General features: G+C 50.3%; 1 protein-coding gene across 4 annotated transcripts in view; it reads left to right on the forward strand.

Moving 5' to 3' along the window:
• Positions 1 to 17,943, forward strand: part of ZFHX3 (zinc finger homeobox 3) — a 279,630-nt gene that overhangs the window by 89,943 nt on the left and 171,744 nt on the right. For 2 of the 4 annotated variants that reach the window (XM_032283836.1, XM_032283839.1), the window contains exons 1-2: positions 1,738 to 7,696; positions 14,347 to 14,843. In XM_032283836.1, the coding sequence (XP_032139727.1) occupies positions 4,969 to 7,696; positions 14,347 to 14,843 (3,225 nt within the window). In that variant the 5' untranslated portion in view covers positions 1,738 to 4,968. Of the gene's footprint in view, positions 1 to 1,737; positions 7,697 to 14,346; positions 14,844 to 17,943 lie in introns of those variants that run through there. The other 2 variants (XM_032283838.1, XM_032283837.1) reach the window with 2 other exon arrangements.

A 17,943-nucleotide genomic window follows, 5' to 3' on the forward strand; every position in this document is an offset into this window, starting at 1 on the left:
ATGCTACCTGGTTTGTCAGCTGGGCTGCATAACTGTGGGCTGTTTTCCCATCTCTAAAATGGGGGTAAAAATAGTATCTATCTCATAATGTGGTTATGAGGATCAAAGTGATGCTGTACTCATGAGTCTTCACACAACACTTAATTGATTAGGCGATGACTTCCATTATGATGGTTTTCAATATTTTTTTCTATTTTTTTTAAGAGATTACATCTTGTTTTGTCACCCAGGCTGGAGTGCAGTGGCTCGATCATAGCTCACTGCAGCCTTGAACTCTGGGGTTTCAGCAATCCTCCTGCCTCAGTGATGGTTTTAATTTTAAAGAGCTTTGGGAAAGAAAGGCACAAAGGAGGACATGAAGTCACCCATAACCTCATTCCCTAGAATTCACCATTGTAAAAATTGTGATAGAAATCTCATATTCTCCTCTACATACCTCTCTGTGCTTTGTTCCTTCAGCATCTGTATGATCGTTTTCCCATGCCTATAAAATAGTTTTTTTTTTTAAAGAAAGCATATTTATAACAACATATGGAGTTCTGTGCACTGTAATTTATTTAGGGTCCCTGTTCTCGCCCAATTTTTTCCTTTTTTTTTTTTTTCTGTTATAAATGCTATGATGAATCATCTTATGTCTTCATGCATTGCTTGGGTTGTTTCCTTAAGATGAACTCCTGGAACGGGGAATTGCCAAGTCAAGGGGTAGGCACCTGCATGTTTGAGGCCTTTGATGTATGCTGTCTGGTTGCCTGTGGGAAGGCGGTGTTCACTGCCTCCCCTCCGGCAGAGCAGGGGATCACCGAGGGAAACAGGTATCCTCGCCTGCCGGCTGATGTCTCTCGGGTGATCCCGCATGGCATATGTGTGGAGGCAACAGTTTCTCACTGTCTCTCTTCTCTGTTTTTCCTCCCTTCCCCTTTGTTTCCCTTCTTGGTTTCCTACCAGACAGCCTCTTGTGAAAGGACCGCCTAATTAACCCTGTGCTAATTAACAATTTAAAATTACACGGTGCGACTGTTCATGTTTAATTCTCTGGGAGCTGGAGCAACAGCAGGAACCCCCTCCCCTTCGTCATCACTGCACCCCTCCCCTCCCACCCCAGCTTCCCTGAAACTGTTGGATTTTACCTAGTCCTGCCTTAAAGGAAAAGGATAAAACTGTCATAAGCACATGTTTATAATGAGGGAGGCGAATGTTTTAATTAATAGGGAGTTACAGGGTAACAGGGTAGTGTTTTATCCTTTTAAACAATCTTTGAAAGTAAAGATTGATATTGGCAAAGATGCAGTGGGCTTTACAGGTGGTTCCAAGGGAGCTTGGAAGATGAGCAGGGGTCTGGAGGGGGTGCTTGATGAAGGTGTTGGAATTTTTCTGTACTAGATTACCTTTCAGATGGCAGATGTAAGTGCTAAGCAGAGAGAGCGAGCAAGCTAGGTCATTCCTGTAGCTTCCCTTTAACTTTCTCATTGGAGAGATGTGCTCTGTTAAAATCTAACTGAGGCCAGGTGTGGTGGCTCATGCCTCTAATTACAGCACGTTGGGAGGCTGAGGCTGGTAGATCACCTGGTCAGGAGATTGAGACCATCCTGGCCAACATGGTGAAACCCCGTTTCTACTAAAATACAAAAATTTAGCTGGGCTTGGTGGTGCGTGCCTGTAGTCCCAGCTACTCAGGAGGCTGAGGCAGTAGAATCGCTTCAACCTGGGAGGTGGAGGTGGCAGTGAGCTGAGATCACACCACTGCACTCCAGCCTGGTGACAGAGTGAGACTCTGTCTCAAAAACAAAAAAAAAACCTAACTGAATTCTTAAAGCCTGTGTTAAGTACAACACTGGGGGCTGGGAGTAGAATACCTGGACGTTTTTTAGAGGGAGTTCCGGGTATCACCAGCAGAGAAGGGGGCTGCAGGAAGGGTGGAGGGGTGTGAGTCTGTGCGAGCTGGCCCTGGCACTAGGAAAGCACTGGGAAGGGGCACAGAGCCTGGGGGGAGCCTGAAGAGAGGTGCAGTTGTCAGGATGGCAGGGCTGCTTGGAAAAGCGCGGGGACCCACTGGATTCCCAGGCTGCCCTCTGTAACTGAAGACCATTGATTTTACGGGAAACCATGTTTACAGACAGAGTGCTGATCGACCTGCGGAGTTGACTTCTGCCTTCTTAAGTAAGAACTACCTTTTTTCTTATTGACTGGCTGATAAACAGTGAGAGAGAAACAGCCGGCTGGGTGGGAGAGTGGTAGATGCCTTGAGACCCTCAAGCCACAGGATGGGGTGGGTTGGAGAGAACTCTTGATCTCTGTACACAGGTCCCCCTCTTCTCTATCTCCATCCCTGCACCTCCCAGGGACCAGGAGGAGTCTAAGACCGACCTTCCCTGGTTTCCTAGCAATACAGGTACGAAGCACAGAAGAGCTGTGCTCAGAGAGTGCCTCAAGTTGAGTGTGCGGTCCCTGAGGATGGTGTGAAAATGCAGATTTTCTTGGGGCAGGAGAGAGTGCGTGTCTCACAAGCTCGCTGGAGAGTATAATGCCACAAGTGCATGAACTACGCTTTGTTTGGCAAGGTTGCAGACTGGCCTGCTGGTCGCAGCCAGTGTGCGTGGGAAGGAGGCCCAGAGGAGGTAGCTAGAGTCCTGAAGCGGGTTCCTCCTCTCCCACCTGCATCCTCATGGCTGCCTCTCCCTGTGGATGAGTGGGCTCTGGCGCCACCACCACGGGGTCACCAGCCACCATCATGGGTGGGTACGATGTCATTCTTTCTTGACATCTTCTGCTTTGGAGTAGAAAACAAAGTAAGGGAGGTTTTTAAACTCCCAGCCCCTTAGCCGGATAGTTTGTGGAAGAGGAGGAGGAATAAGAACAGAGCAAGAAAAGCCCACCAATTAATTGGTAAACGCTTGCAGGTTTCTCTGACCCAGCCCAGGCTGGAGAGGAGATTGGCTTTGCTGTCGATAAACAAGTCCCTGGTGCAGCATCAAAGCTGTTCTCCTTTATCAATCGCGGCCCCCTCTTCCCGCATGTTCCTGTAACTTACCAAGCATTTATGACATTGATTTTACAATCGGGCTGTTAACCCTCCCGCCCCTTCAGGCCTGCCAACCTTTTTGGCCCAAGCTGTCAATCAGATGTCATCCAGCCAGTCAGAAGCATCCCTTAAGAAGAGCCACCCTGGGGTCTCACCTGTATCCTGGCTCAGCCTGGCGGGGAAGTCCCATTGCATTTGCTGTTTGGTTTGGTTTAGTGCCTGTTTTCAGTCAGTATGTCCTTTCTAAGGAGCATGGAACTTTGTGGCTGCAAAATCTGAGGTTATAAATGGAGAGATAGGAGTGTGTGTTTGCATGTGTATATGAGACACAGCATGGCTTCAGTCTTCCAAAGTTATTTCTCCTGAGACTTGTGGTAAACCTGCCTTCCCCATCTTTTCCCGAGGGGGAGCTGTTGGCTCACTGTGCAGTCAAGAATCAAGAAATGGAAAAAAAAAAGACTGAGAAGATGGGGGCTATGGGGGAGGGAAGTGAGATCAAGCCTGGCTGAAACCTTTACCGGCCGGGTATGAATGAGTTGGTGGGTGGAGAAGCAGCCACATGTTCTCCAGGAGGAGCAGCAGGGAAGGGTAGCCGGGGACCTATGGGTGAATGATCAGGGCGCTGTAAGGTGCTGGGCTGCCTGTAGGAGCAGGGCCAGATGGAATAATCGCCCCTGCGATGATGTTACCGCCAGAGCAGAGTGGCTGTGATCTGATGCCTCCCTCCCTAGGGACGTGAGGTCTCAGAGGGCACATTCAGCTCAGTGGCACTTTGGAGTCGGAAATGGAAAAGCCCCCGGGCTGAAGGACAGCTGGTTGGGCAGTGACTAATAACTAAGAGGCAGGTGTGGAGCCGGGTCTCTCCAAGCCCAGCTGCTGTCTCGGCTTGCTGCTCAGATCTTTGATGGCAAAAAACACCAAGCACGTGGGGAACGCGCTCCCTCCAGCCAGGGCCAGATAGAAGCTGCTGGAGTGGAGAGTTGGTGGATCCAGAGGCTGGTCCACTGCTGCTGGAAATACCAAGCTCATGTTTTGCACCTACCTAGTTTTAGTGTGAAGTCAGCGGAGTCGCACAGTCCAGGGAGCGTGACTGGCAGGGTTGGAGGAGACAGGAATCTGGGCACTCGTCTTCTCTTCTGTTTCACGGTAGTCAGGTTAGCACTGGGCCAGTTTTTAGATTCAAGCCCCTCTGTTTTACTGCCTGTAAAATGGGACCGATGCTTCCCAGACCTCGAGAGAACTTTGTGGAGTGCGTCCAGGCCTGCATGCCTGCTCTGTGAACCTCAGGGTCCTCACCCACCTTCTTGGAACTTCTCAAACTAGACCCATGGTCAGAAACATGACGGCGGCAACTTTTCTAAATCCATGAGTGTATCCCACTTGACCATCCTTTTTCTGGGGACACTGAACCCTCCTTTTCTCAGCCCTCCCCTGTGTTCCCCTGATCCACAGACAGTGCGGGGAGCCAGGGTTGACTTCGTGTGGTCTGTCCATAGTGCCAGGGCTGTGACTGTGACCTCATGGGGGGCTGAGAGATGATGTGTCCGTTCTCCACGGTGGCCCATCAAAGCTTTGCTGGCAAAGAATGGAAATTCCTGCTAGTCCTGGGGCAGAGTGGTGACAGTTCGAAGCCAAAGAGGCCTGCTCCTGGCCCGCTTTCCCCATGTCCCCCGCTCATTTGTGGACCTGGCTGCGCCACGGCCTGTGTGCTGTATGGTATGGGGCAGTGTCTCCAGGCCTGCCCTCCACCCCGTGTCTCCGCGCTGTGGGTGTTGTGGACAGAAGCAGCCTCTTAGAGCGCTCCGTGCGGTGGGACCTCAGCCTCGGCCCTCCTAACCTCTTTCCTTTCTCTCTCTCTTTCCCCCCCTCTCCCTCCTCCCCCCTTGCCTACGCCCTTCAGGTCCGATCCTCCGTACTGGGTGCAATGAAAGCTCCACGCAGGCCTTACCATGGAAGGCTGTGACTCGCCCGTCGTCTCGGGGAAGGACAATGGGTGCGGTATTCCTCAGCACCAGCAATGGACTGAACTCAATAGCACCCACCTCCCTGACAAACCCAGTAGCATGGAGCAGTCCACAGGCGAGAGCCACGGGCCCCTGGACAGCCTGAGGGCCCCCTTCAATGAGCGCCTGGCGGAGAGCGCTGCGTCGGCCGGGCCCCCTGCAGAGCCTGCCAGCAAGGAGGTCGCCTGCAACGAGTGCTCGGCCTCCTTCGCCAGCCTCCAGACCTACATGGAGCACCACTGCCCCAGCGCGCGCCCCCCGCCACCCCTGAGAGAGGAGAGCGCCAGCGACACCGGCGAGGAGGGGGACGAGGAGAGTGACGTGGAGAACCTGGCGGGGGAGATCGTCTACCAGCCAGACGGCTCTGCCTACATTGTGGAGAGCCTGAGCCAGCTGACCCAGGGCGGGGGTGCCAGTGGCAGCAGTGGCAGCAGTGGCAGCGGGCCTCTCCCCTCGCTCTTCCTGAACTCTCTCCCCGGTGCGGGGGGCAAGCAAGGGGACCCTTCGTGTGCTGCACCCGTGTACCCGCAGATCATCAACACTTTCCACATAGCCTCATCCTTCGGGAAATGGTTTGAGGGCCCAGACCAGGCTTTCCCGAATACCTCAGCCCTGGCGGGGCTCAGCCCCGTCCTGCACAGCTTCCGCGTGTTTGACGTGCGACACAAAAGCAACAAGGATTACCTGAACAGCGACGGTTCTGCCAAAAGCTCCTGCGTAGCCAAAGATGTCCCCAACAATGTGGACCTGTCCAAATTCGACGGCTTCGTGCTCTACGGCAAGAGGAAGCCCATCCTGATGTGTTTCCTGTGCAAGCTCTCCTTCGGGTACGTCCGTTCGTTTGTGACCCACGCGGTGCATGACCATCGAATGACCCTGAGCGAAGACGAGCGGAAAATTCTTAGCAATAAGAACATCTCCGCTATCATCCAAGGGATCGGCAAAGACAAGGAACCCCTTGTAAGTTTTCTGGAACCAAAAAACAAAAACTTTCAACACCCTTTAGTTTCCACAGCTAACCTCATAGGCCCCGGACACAGTTTTTATGGTAAATTTAGTGGCATTCGCATGGAAGGGGAGGAAGCTCTCCCAGCCGGCTCCACCGTGGGCCCTGAGCAGCCCCAGGCTGGTCTCTTGACCCCCAGCACCCTGTTGAACCTTGGTGGGCTCACCAGCTCGGTCCTGAAGACCCCCATTACCTCAGTCCCCCTGGGGCCTCTGGCTTCCAGTCCTACCAAATCCTCAGAGGGCAAGGACTCTGGGGCAGCAGAAGGAGAGAAGCAAGAAGCGGGCGACGGGGACTGCTGCTCTGAGAAAGTAGAGCCAGCCGAAGAGGAGGCGGAGGAGGAAGAGGAGGAGGAAGAGGCGGAGGAGGAGGAGGAGGAAGAAGAGGAGGAGGAGGAAGAGGAGGAGGAAGACGAGGGTTGCAAAGGACTCTTTCCCAGCGAGTTGGACGAGGAACTGGAGGACAGGCCCCACGAGGAGGCTGGGGCCACGGCAGGTAGTAGCAGCCAAAAGGACCTTGCTCTCTCAAACCAAAGCATTCCTAACTCCCCCTTAATGCCTAACGTGCTCCAGACCCTGTCGAGGGGCACAGCTTCTACTAGTTCTAATTCTGCTTCTTCCTTTGTTGTCTTTGATGGTGCGAACAGGAGGAATCGTTTAAGCTTTAACAGTGAGGGCGTCAGGGCCAATGTGGCAGAGGGCGGCAGGAGGCTGGACTTCGCTGACGAAAGTGCCAATAAAGACAATGCCACAGCACCAGAACCAAATGAAAGCACAGAGGGCGATGATGGGGGCTTCGTCCCCCATCACCAGCATGCTGGCTCCCTCTGCGAGCTTGGGGTAGGGGAGTGCCCCTCGGGGAGTGGTGTGGAGTGCCCCAAATGCGACACGGTCCTGGGCTCCTCCCGCTCGCTGGGCGGCCACATGACCATGATGCATTCTCGTAACTCGTGCAAGACACTCAAGTGCCCCAAGTGCAACTGGCACTATAAGTACCAGCAGACCCTGGAGGCGCACATGAAGGAGAAGCACCCGGAGCCTGGGGGCTCCTGCGTCTACTGCAAAAGCGGGCAGCCCCACCCCCGGTTGGCACGAGGCGAGAGCTACACATGTGGTTACAAGCCTTTCCGCTGCGAGGTGTGTAACTACTCCACAACAACCAAAGGCAACCTCAGTATTCATATGCAGTCCGACAAGCATCTCAACAACATGCAGAACCTGCAGAACGGAGGCGGGGAGCAGGTCTTCAGTCACACTGCTGGGGCGGCGGCAGCGGCGGCAGCTGCGGCGGCGGCAGCGGCCAACATCAGTAGCTCCTGCGGGGCCCCCTCGCCCACCAAACCAAAAACCAAACCCACCTGGCGGTGCGAGGTGTGCGATTACGAGACCAACGTGGCCAGGAACCTTCGCATCCACATGACCAGCGAGAAGCACATGCACAACATGATGTTACTGCAGCAGAACATGACCCAGATGCAGCACAACCGCCACCTGGGGCTCGGCAGCCTACCCTCGCCTGCAGAGGCCGAGCTCTACCAGTACTACCTGGCCCAGAACATGAACCTGCCCAACCTGAAGATGGACAACGCGGCCTCGGACGCCCAGTTCATGATGAGTGGATTCCAGCTGGATCCCGCCGGGCCCATGGCCGCCATGACGCCGGCTCTAGGTGAGGATGACTCCGTGTTTGTCTGTTTCCATGGTAGGCATTTAACTGGGGAGAGCAGTGGATAGGCTGACATAGTCCTGTGGATTCAGTTGACTCTGGTCTTCTCGAGTGGTTTCGGTGTAAACTGGAGTGTCTCACAGTCAAGTATTTATTCTCAAGGATCCCTTGAACTCGGTGTGTCCATATGGAAGCGTTCATACATTCAAAAGAGATAAGATGGTACTCTGGCTACGTAGGGCCAGGATGAAAATGTGAGTGTTTCCTCTAGTTTTCTGTTCCATTCTCTCTTTCTTGGTCTCCTTTTCAATTTGAAAAATCACTGTAATCGCCCAAAACTTTGGGGTTTCATCAAGTATTTACTGAAACTTACAGGAAACTGTAGTTGGGTCCGTCACCTCAATAAGAGGAATAGGGACAGTTATCTCAGTGATATGAATAGAGACAGTCATCTCAATAATAATAATCTCAGAGTGTACGTTATTCACATAACCAAAGGCTGAGTCTCTGCTGAGCTGGGAACCACCCAGATAGACTTCTCAGAGTTCTCTGTGTATTTATGAGGACCTTGATGAAAGAGATGTGATTTTTTTTTTTCTTACTTGTTTTCGGTGAGTACTTGGTGATTAAAATGTTGCGAATTAATTGGGAATTAAATGGTTCTGGTGGCACTGTTGTGAGGGTTGTGAGGATGAAAAATGAGTAAGTGGTAAAAATTGCCCATCAAGGAAAGTTAACTTTTGATAGCAGTTAGATCCTGGTTAGCAGAGCGAGTCTTTGTTGCCGGGAAGAATGACCTATCCTTTATAGAAGCTAACTTGGCTTTGTGTCCAGGTACAAAATATTACCAATTGGCTTACCATATTTGGAATAGGACCAAGAGTGTAGGATTTGGATGCCGAAAATTTTGAGTTTTTATGTAGAAAGAACCACAGCCATGTTGAGGATAACTTCTACTGCCAAAAAAAATCTACAAATGGGTTTCATGAGAAGCTTCCGATAATTGGGCCACTCAGGCCTCCACCCCGTATGCCTCAAACAGGGTCCTGCCTGCTCCCCATCCTTTGACCCTGCTAATGCACCTCGTGGGATCAGTGACAGTGGCCTGAATTGAGCAATATACCATTACTGATGTGGGGATAGGTTGTTCTGGCAACAGAGTGTCAGTGAGAAACTTTCCCTGGGATGGCTTAGACTACTGGGGGCCAGGCCTTACTAGTTAGCAAGTTTTTTTGTGTGTGGCGTTTTAGTGCTAATTGTCGCCAATGAGTTATAGTTCCAAGCATTCCATTTCTTTTTCTTGCTCTGTATTCAGTTTTGAATCCTTGGTACTTCAATCTTCTTTTCCATTTTGAAACATTTGCCTGTTGATCGTCCACTACCAAATGATTTGAAGGTATTGGACCAACTGGCGAATTGTGGATGCACAAGCACTGGTGATCTTACTTGTCCCCAGGGTGAACTGTGCATGCCAGGGGATGGGCATCAGTATTCTGTTTTTTTAAAAAACAGTAGGAATTGAAAGGAGCTGTAGAATCTTGAAAGGTAGAGCTTGGAGCAAATCAAGCACAGTGGAGGTGGAATGAAGACAGAACATGGGTAGGTTCATGTCGGGTCAAAGCGAGGCTTTTTTTTTTTTTTTTTTTTTTTGAGATGGAGTCTTGCTCTGTCGCCCAGGCTGCAGTGCAGTGGCGCGATCTCGGCTCAGTACAACCTCCGCCTCCCAGGTTTAAGTGCTTCTCCTGCCTCAGCCTCCCAAGTGCCTGGGATTATAGGCACCCTGGCTAATTTTTGTATTTTTGGTAGAGACAGGGTTTCACCATGTTGGCCAAGGTGGTCTTGAACTCTTGACCTCAGGTGATCCTCCTGCCTTGGCCTCCCAAAGTGTTGGGATTACAGGTGTGAGCCACCATTGGCAGCCTAAAATGAGGCTTTTTAATTACCTTGAGAAGAAATAACTAAGGCTTGGATTGAGAAGTAGGGAAATATTTCATGTTCATGCCAAGTGTCTGTGAGTTTTTGGGGCATTATGCACTGTCCTGGGCATTGCAACAGGTTCAGAAGGAACTGAAGAATGCACACTTGTTCTAGACACACATGGAAGAACTCTGTCCAGGCACCTAGTCTTACCAGTTGGTTTACCATATCTAGAATAGGACCAAGAGTATAGGATTTGGGTGCTGAAAACTTTGAGTTTTTACGTAGAAAAAATTCACAGCCACTTTGAGAAGAACCACACCTTATTTCTTAAAGAGACTAGAGCTCTTTTTCCCAAGGGATTTATCCAGCTCAGTCACAAAGGGCCCTTGAATTTTCAGTGTCACTACTTCTTGGCTGAGGGGAGTCCCTGTACACCTGTGCCTTCCTTGGGCCCTGAGAATTGCTAAGAAGGTGTGAAAGTCACAGATCCTTTATGCCGGAAGCTCCATTGGGCCTGGGGACTGTAGTAAGTGTCCCAGAGACTTGGAATTTGAGTCGTATGACCTCAGTAGGAGAAACCAACTTATGCAAATAAAAACAGCCATAACTTTCAGTTCTGTAGGTGGCTCTACTGATTTTTTTTCCCCGTAACCCACTTATAAGATGGCTGTAGCTGTGTCATTAGATGTGACTGAGTTCTTCAGGGGGAGAAAGTTTTTCTGAAATACACTTCTCTTTACACGGACACTGTTCTCATGCTTCCCATTGGCAGAACCTTCTCTTTAGTGTCATCAAACAGATACTGATTCTGGGGATGCTGCTTTTCAGAGGCCTTTGAGGAAAGAGTTGAGACTCCTTCACCCAGCACAGTTGGATCTGCTGCTCTTTGTAGACTGCACATTAGATTTGAGGCCTTGTGAACTTCTTCCCAAACCTTCCTTTCAACTCTGAAGTTTAGTGCAGCACCCAGAAAGGGGTTGCTCGGGGTGGCCGTGTGCTTCCCAAGTAGCCAGCCAGCCCCTGGACACCTGCACAAAGTTTCACAGCTCCCTTGCGTCTTCCTTTGATTCCAGAGCATGCCTTTTAATCTGTGTGCCTTCCTAAGGATGTGCCTTTGGGTGGGCTCACGTGTCAAGCAGTCAGTTCCAGTGTTAGAGTTGGGTGTATACCCAGAGAGGAGGACCTGCTCCAAGACCATGTATCCAGCATGGCTAAAGGCTAAAGAACTGCCAAGTACTTAAAAAATTTTTTTTGAGTTGGAGTTTCACTCTCGTCACCCAGGCTGCAGTGCAATAGTGTGATCTCAGCTCACTGCAACCTCTGCCTCCCAGGTTCAAGCAGTTCTTCTGCCTCAGCCTCCCAAGTAGCTGGGATTACAGGCATGTACCACCATGCCTGGCTAATTTTTGTGTTTTCAGTAGAGACGGGGTTTCACCATATTGGCTAGGCTGGTCTTGAACTCCTGACCTCAGGTGATCCGCCCACGTTGGCCTCCGAAAGTGTTGGGATTATAGGTGTGAGCCACTATGTCCAGCCCCAATTTCTTAAGTTTAGGAGCTCTGCTCTTGTTAGTGAATTGGGTGAGATTCCTCCACTTTGTGGCAGCTGAATTAGTTCCTTTAGTCGTACGTATTTGTAGAATTCTAAACCCTGGGCTTGTTTCTCTGAGGCATAGCTCCTGAAGGGAGTTTTCACTTGCCTGTCATCCTCACCCGTCTCACCACTCTGCTGCTTCTTTCCTTTGCATTTCATTTTAAGAGCCTACAATGCTGGCCAGGTACAGTGGCTCATGCCTATAATCCCAGCACTTTGGGAGTCCAAGGATCGCTTGAACCCAGAAGTTTGAGACCAGCTGGACAACATCTCTATGAAAAAAATTTTTTTAAAGATAGGCTGGATGTGGTGGGGTGCACCTGTGGTCCCAGCTGCTTGGGGGGCTGAGGCGAGTGGATCGCTTGAGCCTTAGTGGTTGAGACTACAGTGAACCCGTCCAGCCTGGGCCTGCGCAACAGAGTGAGACCTTGTCTCTTAAAAATAAAAAGAGCTTAGAATGGAAACTGGGACTTAGTTCCTCTGCTTGTTCCAAGAACTTCTCATTTTCACTCAGGCATCAGCAAGTGACAGCTGAATTTCTCTTTAGAGCAGTATTGATGCGCCGAGGTTAAATCTAAAAAGTGGAGATGATTTGATGCTTCAGGTGGTTGGCATCAGAAACAAATATATGTTTGCTCCTTGTCTTACCCTCCGGGCAGTGTCTGCTTTGACTGAACACCGAGTATGTTTCATGGATGTTGCCTGGCCTTCGTCCCCGTTAAGGAATGGAGCTTTTAGGCTTTTTTTTTTCTTTTTCTTTTTTCTGTTTTTCTTTCTTGTCCTAAAAAGAATGTCATAGTTATGGTTCCTCTCACCAGGGGAGATGGGAAGACAGACAACAAGCTGAAAGCTTCCTAAGCCTTCTGGAATGCATGTGCAAAAGATTTCTATGGCTCTCTAGACAGTCCATGAGCTTCAAACGCAGCTGCTGGTCTGCTTAGCAGAGCCTGTACTGATCTTTTCACTCGAGGTGACTTGTGTAGCGTAAATAAGAAAATCATTTAAAAAAAAAAAAAGGAAATATTTTCTCTGATGAGCCACTGACTTGAATTCTAATCAGTCATAAAAAGTAAAATAACCTCAGCCCAACCACACATAAAAGGTCAAGTTTAAATATCAGTTGCGGGAGCGGGGGCAGAACTAATAGTTCAAGCATGCGTGTGTTTAGGAAAGAGAAACTAGACTCCAGTGCTCAGCTCTCTGTTTGACTGTACACTTCTAGGAATGTGAGGGAAGTCTGCTCTTTCCAAGCCTTTCTTGTGGTAGAAATAAGGACTTGCAGTGTTAATTTACCGTAGCAAATGTGAGCTTGTCCTCGGTTTATTCAGGGCAGTGGTGGACTGGAAAAGTCCAGGGTAGGAGAGGAAGGAGGAGCTCTTCATCTGGCCCTCTTGTGGAGATGTGGAGCTGATCCTCGTGTCTCACTGTCCATCTCGGTCCACTTCCTGAGCATGCAGCATTCCACTCTTTTTTTACTCTTGTTTGGCACAGCAAACATTTGGGCATCTGTGCACTCTGTAGAAGGCCAGCGAGGATAAGACTGAACCCCTGTCCTAGGGAGGTGGCACCCTGATGGGGATCCCAGCTATAATGCCTCTCTGTATGTGGGTGACTGAGTGACAAAGGGAATGTGATAGGTCCTAGGGTAGCCCTGCATGTCACACAGGGCGGAGGCTCAGGAAAGGGAACAGATGGCCCTACTGGGAAGACATGGAAGGGTTGGCAGCATTGACTGACAGGTGGGTTATTGACCAGAGGGGAGTGGTGAGGAGTAGAGGGATCACTCCCCAACCTATTGTGTTTTGTTTTTTGAGACAGGTTCCTGCTCTGTCACCAGGGCTAGAGCTGAGTGTCACGATATCGGCTCACTGCAGCCTCTGCCTCCTGGGCCCAAGCGATCCTCCCACCTCAGTCCCTGAGTAGCTGGAACTACAGGTGTGCACCAGCATGTCTGGCTAGTTTCTGTTGTATTTTTTTAGAGACGGGGTTTCACCATGTTGACCAGGCTGGTCTCTCCTAGGCTCAAATGATTTGCCTGCCTTAGCTCCCAAAGTGCTTGGATTACAGGCAGGAGCCACCGCACCCAGCCCTACTCCCCAAATCTTTGCTTGAGAGATGTACTGTCCAACTCAGGTGCCACTTATGACCATGTAGCTTCTGAAATTTAAATAGCATTAAAAATTCAGTTCCTTGGATGCACTACCCATATTTCCAGTATTCATTAGTCACATGTAGCCAGTGACTGCTGCATCAGACAACACAGCCACAGAATGTTCCCACGATGGTAGAAAGTCATGTTGGTCACTGGCACTTCAGATGGATTCTGGGCCCGATTCTGGCTTGCCGTGAAGATTTGGTATGCTAAGATTGTAGCTGTAAGTCATTTCTAATTTGGGGAGGTCTGGGGTTTGAGATTCTGTTATATCCAGTGAACTATACATATTTCTGTCTTTTCTTAGCTCTTAGAGAGGGGCTTAATTGGAATATTAAAGAGGTAGCCAGATGCGGTGGCTCATGCCTGTCATTCAGCACTTTGGGAGGCCGAGGTGGGCAGATCAGCTGAGGTCGGAGTTCGAGCCCAGCCTGGCCAGCATGGTGAAACCCCGTCTCTACTAAAAAATACAAAAATTAGTGGGGTGTGGTAGTGGGTATCTGCAATCCCAGCTACTTGGGAAGCTGAGGCGGGAGAATCGCTTGAACTGGGGAGGTGGAGGTTGCAGTGAGCTGAGGTCACCTCACTGCACTCCAGCCTGGGCGACAGAGCAAGATTCCATCTCGGGGGAGGGGGGAAATATCTATCTATCTATATAGATATATATATATAGATAGATAGATAAATAGATATATATATAGATATGAAGTTACAGTTTCTAATTTTTCTAATGTTCTTTTCCTAAAGAAAGAAAATACAAAATCTGCCACAAGTTTCAGAATGTCTGTAGGAAAGATTGAACACATCAGGTTGACTATGTTTGTTTGCTTGCTTGCTTGTTTTCCAGCTCGTAGCCCTTTGTAACACTTGAAATGTGATCTTTTCCTCTGGACCCCAGTTGAGGGTGGCGGAGGTCTGGGTGATGCCTCAGCAGTGGCCGTGACCGTGAGCCTGGTCTCTGACTCTCTCCCTCTCTCCTTCCCCGCAGTGGGCGGTGAGATCCCCCTAGACATGCGGCTCGGGGGCGGGCAGCTGGTATCAGAGGAGCTGATGAACCTGGGGGAGAGCTTCATCCAGACCAATGACCCATCGCTGAAGCTCTTCCAGTGCGCTGTCTGCAACAAGTTCACGACAGACAACCTGGACATGCTGGGCCTGCACATGAACGTGGAGCGCAGCCTGTCAGAGGACGAGTGGAAGGCGGTGATGGGGGACTCGTACCAGTGCAAGCTCTGTCGCTACAACACCCAGCTCAAGGCCAACTTCCAGCTGCATTGCAAGACAGACAAGCACGTGCAGAAGTACCAGCTGGTGGCCCACATCAAGGAGGGCGGCAAGGCCAACGAGTGGAGGCTCAAGTGTGTGGCCATCGGCAACCCGGTGCACCTCAAGTGCAATGCCTGCGACTACTACACCAACAGCCTGGAGAAGCTGCGGCTGCACACGGTCAACTCCCGGCATGAGGCCAGCCTGAAGCTGTACAAGGTAAGGCCCAGCTCCTCGGGGCTCAGGCACTGTCTCTGAAAGGAGGGGGTTGCTCCCTAACGGGCGAGTTTGGGAGCGTTGGGGAGGAGACGGACAGTCTCGGGCATGGCCCCCGAGGCTGTTCGTTGGGAACCTGGAGTTGGGAGGAAAGTCGGCGGTGTCCACTTTGTCACCAGGTGGAAACGTGACAGGTTTAGTGAGTAGCTTTAGTGGCTGAAAGTTCTCTTTCTCAGTGCCCCATTTTGGGGCAGGTTTTGTTGACAGTGCCTCGATGGTTGGTTCTTTTCTTACTTATGTGGGCTCTTTTGCATCCTCTACTCCTGTAATTTCCATCTTTCTTTTAGACTTTTTCTGCTTTCCTTTTCCATCTCTTTATTCCTTTTTCTTCTCAATTTCCTCTTTCCTGGATGCTCCTGAGGTGGCTTGTTCCTTCCTTCTTTCATGCATGCATCCATCATCCCACCAACAGATATACACTGGGCACCTTCTGAATGCCAGGTACTGTTCTGGGCACGTGTCCACATCAGTGCATGAAATTGACAAAAAAAAAAAAAAAAAAATCCCTGCCCCCACACAGCTTCCATTCTTTTAGCAGGAGATGGGTGAGAAACAATGAATAAATTATGAAACAGGCTAGAAGGTGCTAAATGCTGTGGGGAAAGCTGGGTCCATAAGGAGCCTCCTTTGATTTTGTTTCTGTTTTTTTTTCCCTGTTGCTTCCTGGGTTCTGTGTCCTTTCTCTTCCTTACACTTTTTCTTCCTTTCCTGGGCTTCTCCCGTCCTCCCTCCTCCCTCTATCTCTTCTCCTCTTCCCTCCTTCCTGTCCATTTATTCTTCCTCTCCCCCCAGCCCCCACGTCCGCCCCAGCCCTTCCCTCTACTCCGTAGGTGGTAACCTAGGAGGAGGTGCTCCGGATACTGTAAATAGTCCTTTCACTTGCACGGCAGAATTGCTCCAGACGTCTCTATTGATTTTCACTGGACTTAAAGTCTCACCTTTTTCTCTAATCATCCCATAATGGCTTTAGTATGAACAATCAGGTACAAATCGCCATAAATCTCCCCGACTTCATTCCACACACCTTCCACTCCCTCACTCTCTGTTTTCATTTTCCTTACTCCTGTTATCAGCCTCTCCTCTTGCCTTTCACACTGTTTCTTGCGTCTTGGGCCCACGAGTGTTTGGTCTGTGCTGGCCCTGAGCTAGCTGAGGCCCTGCTGTACTCAGCATGATTTTAAATGGAGATTCCACGTAAGAAAGATGTCTAGGCCTTTCACCATGTCGGCCTGTGCGGGGATTGATAATTGTACTTCATTTTACAGTTGCTCCTTCTCAGGGTGTGGGGAGGACTGCGTAATGCCGATGAGAAAGCACTTTAGGTAAAGGAGGAAAAGGCAGGAATGAGGTAGAGGGTTTGGAATGTTCTGGAACTGACCATCAATTCAGCTGCGGTGCAGTGAGGAAGGTCTGGGCTCCACGCAGCCAATCCCCTTATCTCAAATGAGCAAGAACGTTGCTGGAGTGGCTGAGTTTTGTGCCACCATTGAAAGAAAAAGTCCCTTTGCAGTCAGTTTAAATTGGAGGTCTGAACTGGCAACAGGATGGTGCCAACGTGGTCAAGAAAACCTGATGGAAAAACCAGTGGGAAAAAGAATTTCCAAAGGACCCGACTGAGTAAAATTTGTACAAAGGACTCGGCGTGGCCATTGAAGGTTGTGCGCAACTTTGATGAAGGTTGTTTAGAGGTGGCATGAAGCTGGCCTCTTCCATCCGAGGAAAAAATTGCCCTTTAGATTCTAAAACGCACACGGTGGTGATTAACTCGCACGCTGCATCCTCCATGCGGCTGCAGTCTTAAATAAGAGTCTGTCAGGCACTTGGCTTTGCTTCTAACGGGCCTGGAACTTGGAAAGGATTTGCTGAGAACATCCCGTTTTGGTCCACAAATCTTGTCCACGGGTTACACCCAGAGAGTCAGGGTGAGGTGTTGGATGGAAGACATGCAGTTTATTTGTGTGTTTCTGCACTATGGGCCTGTCCTCCTGGGCCTTCATTTTTTCATTCCTTTTCTTTAAGGTAGAGGAAACTCTTGTTCAAAAAGATGGCATGGGGAGAAGGGTCTTGAGTGTTGGGCGGCAGGGTAGAACATGGACCCAGCACCCAATGGAGAGGTTCCAAAATCGTGCATCTGACCGGCACATCCCCGGGGGTGACCAGGGCAGAATTACCTCTGTCAGGAGCCAAAGGTCATTAGTCTGGTCTCATTAGTCTTTGGGTAATGAATGGCCCTGTGCCTGCCTGGGATCCGCCGTAGCGGGTGGGGAGCTCTCCCACTCCCTCCTGGATGACATTGCTGGGATTATCATTCCCGTGCTCGTCCTGAGCCCTTTGGTCCCTCAGTACGACTAAGATAAGACTTCTCTTGCAACCAAGAGGGGCTCCCTCTCATAAGGTTTCGTCAGTCCACTGATTTGGGGTGGGGTGGGAGGTGGTTTGAGAGTCACTTTTTCTCTAGGCCCTGGTGTGGCCTGTAGTAAATGGAGATTGATTGCATGTTATTTTTCCTCTTGCTAATGTAATCCATTAGCCCGGCACATGCATAATCAGTTTAGAGCACAGTTAACTGGATGTAATCGAGTTCTTTACTGTCTGCTAGAGAAACTGCTCCAGATGCAGCTGACCTGGGGAGGGCCCCGGGCTTCTCACACACAACCCTCCTTACTCACCCCTTCCCCACCCCACCCTGTCCCAGTTCCCTGGGAGATTATTCATGATCAGCCAGGGCAGCCCTCCAGAGTTGCTCTTTGCGGCACCCAGCAAAGTGGCGGTGATGCGTGTGGCTTCCCAGTGGGCCTCCCAGCCCTCTCTTTCAGCCGAGGCTTTTATTCTCCTCCTGCTCCTTTTTCATGTTGGAGGAGACAGAGTTGCATTCTCAGGAGATGCAAGCACTGGCGGGGCTTTCGGTTTGTCGTCTGACCTCACCCTGGGCCCGAGTCGCTGCCCTTGCAGTCATGAATGCTAGTGCGTAGGTTGCTATATTAAGAGTGAACTTTGTGAAAGCCTGAGATAATTTCTCATCCAGAAACGAGAGAGGGTTGGG

This window comes from Sapajus apella, unplaced genomic scaffold, assembly GCF_009761245.1.
Source record: "Sapajus apella isolate SASKATOON/1434 unplaced genomic scaffold, GSC_monkey_1.0 scaffold15, whole genome shotgun sequence".
Classification (NCBI taxonomy): Eukaryota; Metazoa; Chordata; class Mammalia; order Primates; family Cebidae; genus Sapajus; species Sapajus apella.